This window comes from Giraffa tippelskirchi, chromosome 6, assembly GCF_054371585.1.
Source record: "Giraffa tippelskirchi isolate mGirTip1 chromosome 6, T2T-mGirTip1v1.2.pri, whole genome shotgun sequence".
Lineage (NCBI taxonomy): Eukaryota > Metazoa > Chordata > Mammalia > Artiodactyla > Giraffidae > Giraffa > Giraffa tippelskirchi.
The window spans coordinates 87,398,039-87,404,968 of NC_137280.1; the positions used below are offsets into that span (position 1 = coordinate 87,398,039).

The following is a 6,930-nucleotide window of genomic DNA, read 5'->3' on the forward strand; positions in this document are numbered from 1 at the left end:
TTTTACTGGGAACACTTTATGCCTCCCATTCCCTCTTCTTAATGGAGCTCAGTTTTTATCATTGCATTGTCAACACTGAGCCTGCCTTACTGAGGCCAATATTTGCTTCTCTGGCCAATAACCTTTGATATCTGAACTAGGCTGCATTGGCTCACAGGTGACCTTTGATAGAGGTTCAAGGATTTCTTTTTCTCTAGTCCTCTCCCATGGGCTCCCCAGGTTGTGCAGTGGTAAAACATCTCAGGAGACACAAAATGCATGGATTTCATACCTGGGTTGGGAAGATCACCTGGAGTAGGAGATGGCAACCTACTCCAGTATTCTTGCCTGGAGAATCCCATGGTCAGAAGAGCCTGGTTGTCTACAGTCCATGGGGTCACAAAGAGTCGGACATGACTCAAGCAGCTTAGCACCAGCACCAGTCCTCTCCTGCAATATCTACTGGGCTCTCAGACTCACCTGGATGGGAACTGAGAGAAAGGTCTCTGTGTGGAAGTTCAAATGCCTCCTGGAGGGTTGATATTGGAGACTGAAGCTCTGTTCCACAAGACAGCAGGAAGGACTTGAAGACCAGCCAGACTTAGGTCTCCAAAGGAAACACATGCTATCAAGCGCAAGATTTCTCAGGCTGAGGGAATTGCAACAGAGGAGTTTTATAGCTCACTTTATATTCTCATTAGGTATCTTTTCTGTTGTAACCCACAGTTATGTCATGATATCCCTGTGGAACACAGGTCTGGACAGAAGGAAATATTTCCAGCTGAATGTCTGCTCCTAGGAGACCAGGTTACAAGGAAGATGAATTTAGATTTTATTCCTCCTTCTTCATGAACTCTCCTGCATCTGGAAGTCTAAACCTCTCAGCACATTTTCCCAGCCTGAGTTAAAGTTTCCTCAAAGTTTAAGACTGAATTCTCTCTTGATTAAGTCCCTCGAATCTACCAATAATTGACTAGACAGCTCCTGATAAGCTCTAGAAAATTGTTATTCCCCCTTTTACAAGTGAGATAACATTATCCTTTCATATAAAACTTTGGGCAAAAAAAAAAAAAAAAAACTTTGGGCACTACACTGCTTGCCTTCCTGAATCTTTTCCCAAAGCTATTAGAAATTTCATACTTGGTTTCAGAAGTTAAGAGCCATCAATTAGCCTCTCATTACAAAATATTTGTTATTATGAGACATATTTAGATATTTTATATATCATTACCTTCCTTGGCATTTAGAGTCACTGTATGCTTTAATTTTATAGAAGTTCTGTGATGTTGTCCTCTTATGCACCTCATTCTCCATTGTACAAAAGAGATTCAGACAGGTTTAATGTTCTGATCAGTTTTAAACAAATAAGAGAATGCATCTTGACTGGACTCTCTGGATGCTTCCAGCTCTCAAACTCTGAGAGAGTGATTGTCAACCAAGGACCATTTACAACTGGTGATATTTGGCTTGTCTGTAGGGCTGCCACTGAAAACCTGTGCAGGACAGCATCCAACACAGATAATTATACTGCTCCAAATGTCAACAGTGAGAAGGTGAGAAAATTTATTCTAGACCAGCATGTCTCTAATTCACTATTTCTACAAATTGCTAAAGGTTGTAGTTCAAATTCAAATCATGATTCAACAAGTCTGATTCAGGTAGCCCAGGAACTCTGCATTTCTATCAAGATGCTAAATGTTATTGATGCTGCAGATCCTGGTCTGTAAATCACAATTTGAACAGCAAGGCAGTGGTCCTGAATTTAACTCATGTGTTGGTAGTCTTAGGTCTTTATCAAAAATATTTCATGTATGTAATTTTGAAAGAAAATAGTTTCATTTACTTTATAGTGATAAATTTATTTGATTTTTTATTTATATAAAATAAATGAATGACATCAAATAATTTCTGTCTGAAAAATACTTTGCAGTAGGCAGAATAAAGGGGCTTCCCAGGTGATGCTAGTGGTAAAGGATCTGCCTGCCAATGCAGAGGCAAGAAAGGCAATTTCAGTCCCTGGGTTGGATTGATCCCCTGGAGCAGGAAATGGCAAGCTACTCCAGCATTCTTGCCTGGACAGTTCCATGGACAGAAGAACCTGTTGGGTTACCATTCACTGGGTTGTAAAGAGTGACAGTGACAAAACACAGGCAGAATAAAATCCTCAAAAACTATGTCCTCATCATATTCCCAAGGACTTTTGAATATCCTAGCTTGCACTGCAAGAAAAATTACAATAGCAGATGCAATGAGATTGTTAATTAATCTTGATATAAGAAGATTAGCACAGAGCATACAAGTAATCACAGTAACCCTTTAAAAGTGAAAGGGAAAGAAGAAGAAGTGAAGTGAGATAGGCAGTTAAAAATGCTATGCACTTGGATTTGAAGATAGAGGAAAGACAATGAGCCCAAGAATGCTGGTGGCTAATGTAAATAAAATAAGAAAGGGAATACTTGTCCTCTGGAGTGTCCCTGAGGATCAAAGTCCTGCCAACATTTCAATTTTAGCCCAAAGAGATCCATTTCAGGTTCCTGACCTTCTAGAATTTCAAGATAGACATTCATTCTAAACTACTGGTGTGGTAATTTATTACAGGAGCAAGATGAATCTAATATAGATACTTGTTCAATTAGATATTGTCCCTCTGAGCTGAGTTTAAGCTTTTCAATACAGTCAGTGAGTTTCCTTAAAAGGCATTCTGTGTTGAACTCCTATTTTAAATATGAGAAAATTAGAGTCAGTTTGGAGAAATTTTGTCCCATTAGCTGGTACAGGGAATTTCACATTGCCCAGTGTAAATATTGGAGAAGGAAATGGCAACTCTCTCCAGTATTCTTGCCTGGAAAATCCCATGGACAGAGGAGCCTACAGGGCTACAGTCCACGGTGTCACAAGAGTCAGACACAATTTAGGGACTAAACAATAACAACAAATGTAAATATGGTTCTGACTTTGAGGTCTTGGAGAATTTAAGATAAAAAAAGTAAATAATTATCAAAATTAAGATCACACATTCTATTTTACATCTTCCTGTTAAACTTTTTATATTCTATTTATGTTAATTCAAGCATTTATTCTTTCATGACTATCCTTCCAACTTTCTCTCAAGTTTTCTTCTAAAACAATGGATGGGTTACAAATGAGACTGTGTGCATGTATATGTATGGATGAGTGTGGTTCTTTGAGAGAAAGGTGTATACAAATACATACATGTACTTCTAAACTTGAAAACTGTGGACTCAGTGAAGTATTTCTATACATTTCATTCATTTTTCACAACATTCAAGTGAGTTAGAATTAATCATCTCACAGTTTCTTCTGAAATAAGCAAAACTAAGGCTCAGAGCAAATTGCATGATTAACAATAACATTAAAAATGACTTAAAATATCTTGTGCACCTTCTGAAAGCATACACAAATTGAATAATGTTTTTATTTTTTTGAAATCCAGAAAATTGTATATTTTTAAAATGTGCAGTTTATTATATGTAATTACACTTTAATGAGTTAGTTAAGAATTAAACATTTTTTTGGTACATTGTTTAGCATAGTATGTTAAGCACATGTAGTTGAGTCAAACCTAAAATTGGTGAGAGATAGCTCCTCTAAGTGCTCTAGGGGTAGTCAGCTCCATTGGCTCAGTCAGTGAAGAGTGTGCAGGGAACCTGGGTTTGATCCATGTGTCAAGAAGATCCCTTGGAGGAGGAAATGACAACCCACTCCAGTATCCTTGCTTGAGAAATCCCATGGACTAAGGAGCCTGGTGGGCTACAGTCCATGGGGTCACAAAATGCAACTTATTGACTAAACCACCACCAGTTCCTCTAACTAGGAAGAAACAAAGTGTCACTTATGGATATAGTAAGGGTGAAATTTAGATAAAACAGTTAACATTTGAGAAACCCATTTTTTTCTTGTAAACTAACCTGCATATATAAAAGGAAGAATTTGACATAAAGGGGTTCAAGACAAAGAAGCATTACAACTGCACACAGCATCATGGATGAGCCTTTATAACACAACATAGAGCCTGACAGCTGACAGTAGACCCATGAGGAGACAAATCAGAACTCAGATAAAATCCCCATCATAGAAATCCATTTGATAATAAAACCATTATATTAAACCACTTGCTTTTAGGATGCTTTTCTATGTAGCCATAGCTAACTGATACAATAAGCAATGTGAACAAAACTGAGGGAAGTTATAAAAACATGCTGCATTTTTCCTAGGCAGTTGTTGTGATATTTCATGATTTCCCTGTTATTCAAGTTTATTTCATACAGTTGTGTTAAAAAGAGATTCCACTGAGGTTTCCTTTTAGGTAAGCAAGAAAGTTTAAAAGGATATGCCTGTTTGTACAAAACTTGTGACTGAACCACAGGACTGGATAGGAGTTTAAGCTCTCTAGTGAGCCACACTTTGGAGATATATATATATATATATATATGATATATATATTATTAAGACTTCCCTGATAGCTAAGTTGGTAGAGAAACCGCCTGTAATGCAGGAGATCCTGGTTTGATTCCTGGGTCTGGAAGATCTGCTGGAGAAGGGAGAGGCTGCCCACTCTAGTATTCTTGGGCTTCCCTTGTTGCTCTGCTGGTAAAGAATCCTCTTGCAATGTGGGAGACCTGGGTTTGATTCCTGAGTTGGGACGATCCCCTGGAGAAGGGAAAGGCTACCCACTCCAGTATTCTGGCCCGGAGAATTCCATGGACTATACACTCACAAAGAGTTGGACACAACTGAGCAACTTTCACTTTCATATTATTCATTGACTACTCTTTTCATGGAAATGACAGAACTTGGAATGGGGGAAATGCTTCATTTAGAGCAATGGAAGGAATCATATTTGTAAGCGATAAGGGAAAACTTCATGCAGAAACAGAAAGATAATTAAACCAAACACTTCTTCACCCCAACAATAAACTCCTTTATGAACGAACACCATGAAAAACTATTTTGCATGGTAATAATCTGACATAAAGTTTTGCTACATCATGTTTAGAATCCTCTTTGAGTGAAGACCTTATAATGTCAAAGTCTTTTTTGAAATTTGCTTCAGATAGACAATTGGAGATATACATCTGATGCTCCGTTTTCCCAGTAACTCCTGTAGGCAACATGGACACTGAGCTAAATGGAGAACAGTACACTGTGAGGGAGTAAAATCAGATGACCAGTTATGAAACACACTCTCTGTTAATGTCTATGAATACATTTTCAGATAGAGTAATTATTGCAGCGATGTTCCAAATTATACTGAACTAAAAAATGATTAACTGGTTTCATATTTGTCTCTTCTATGGAATTATGTAATTAGTTTTGTTGTCAAGATTTTTTTTTTCTTTTTTCCATAGAAGTAGCACAATTCATGATTATACTTTTAGTAAAGGGAAAAAAAAATGACTCAGTGTAAAGTATTTCATCTCAGAAGAATTTATTCTTAAGAAATGGGCAATTTACATACATTTCACATAAGATTTTTGAGTCAATTTTGGAGAGTCAAAAAAATGACAAAATAAAAACTATACATGACAGAGAACATAAAGTTAATAATGGGTGTTTTTTTTATTGTGTAGAGAAGTTGAAATCAAAGAAAAGGAAATACCAAGCAGTCAATTGAAGAAATGATTGCTATAATCACAAAACAATCAAAGAATCAAAGTACCTGTGTCTGAGGCTTTCAGCCCAGGTATCATGGGCATTTCTTCAGCCCAAGAGAAAAGGGCCCTTCTATAAAAGTTACCATCCCAAAAAACCTTTTCAGAGCCCTATTTATGTCTTTATTTCTCAAACTGTAGATAAAGGGGTTCAGCATGGGTGTGACCACAGTGTACATCACCGAGCCTGTTGCACTTGAGTGGGAGCTGTGGGTAGCAGCAGAGCTAAGGTACACACCTAAGCCAGAGAAATAAAATAAGGAGACAATGGAAAGGTGAGATGCACAGGTTGAAAATGCTTTATACTTTCCATGGGCTGATGAGATTCCACAGATAGAGGACACTATCTTAGAGTAAGAGTAAAGAATACCAGTCAGAGGACCACCACCAATAATCACAGCTCCAAAACACAGTGCTGTGTTATTGAGGAAAGTGTCATAACAGGCAAGTTGGACAAGCTGTTTGGTTTCACAGAAAAAGTTGTGTATTTCCAAGTCTGAGCAGAAGGACAAACGCAGCACCATTAAGCTGTGTAACAATGAGTATGTTGCACTTATTACCCAGGACACCAGAACCAGACGTCCAGAGAACCAGGGGTTCATGATGACTGTGTAGTGTAAAGGGTGGCAGATGGCCACATACCGATCATAGGCCATCACAGCCAGGAGAAAGTCATCTAATCCTGCAAAGAGTATGTAAAAATACATCTGGGTGATGCAGCCTTCATAGGTTATGACTTGCCTCTGCATCTGGATGTTCCACAGCATCTTTGGGATGGTGGTGGTGGTGAAGCAGATGTCTACAAAGGACAGGTTGGAGAGGAAGAAGTACATGGCGGTGTGGAGGTGGGGGTCTGAGCTGATGGCCAGGATGATGAGCAGGTTTCCAAACACGGTGATCAGGTACATGGAGAGGAAAAGCCCAAATATGAGGGACTGCAGTTCTGTTTCCTCTGAAAGTCCCATAAGAAGAAATTCTGAAAATTTTGTACTGTTCCTTGGTACCATGTGGTGGAAGTGACTATTGGGAAAATGAATAATTTTCATTTGAATAGGCATAATTTACATAACTGAACTACTATAATTTTATTTTGCTGGCAAGAAATTGATGTTAAGATGTTATATATAGATAAATTATCTTTGAGGGTATACCCCATTTCACCTGTTATTGAAATTTTTCGTCCCACTCACAGTATATTTTTAAAGAGTTTATGTACTGGGTTGGCCAAAAGAGTTGCTCATTGTTTTTTTTTCATGTAAGACGGACCTAGTAGCACTCA

General features: G+C 38.0%; 1 protein-coding gene across 1 annotated transcript; it reads right to left on the bottom strand.

Moving 5' to 3' along the window:
- Positions 1 to 5,686: 5,686 nt before the first annotated feature.
- LOC145510352 (olfactory receptor 7A17-like) lies at positions 5,687 to 6,664 on the bottom strand. The gene has a single exon (XM_081501265.1). It carries the CDS (start codon positions 6,656 to 6,658, stop codon positions 5,687 to 5,689), a length of 972 nt encoding a protein of 323 aa, XP_081357391.1. The 5' UTR covers positions 6,659 to 6,664.
- Positions 6,665 to 6,930: the final 266 nt, after the last annotated feature.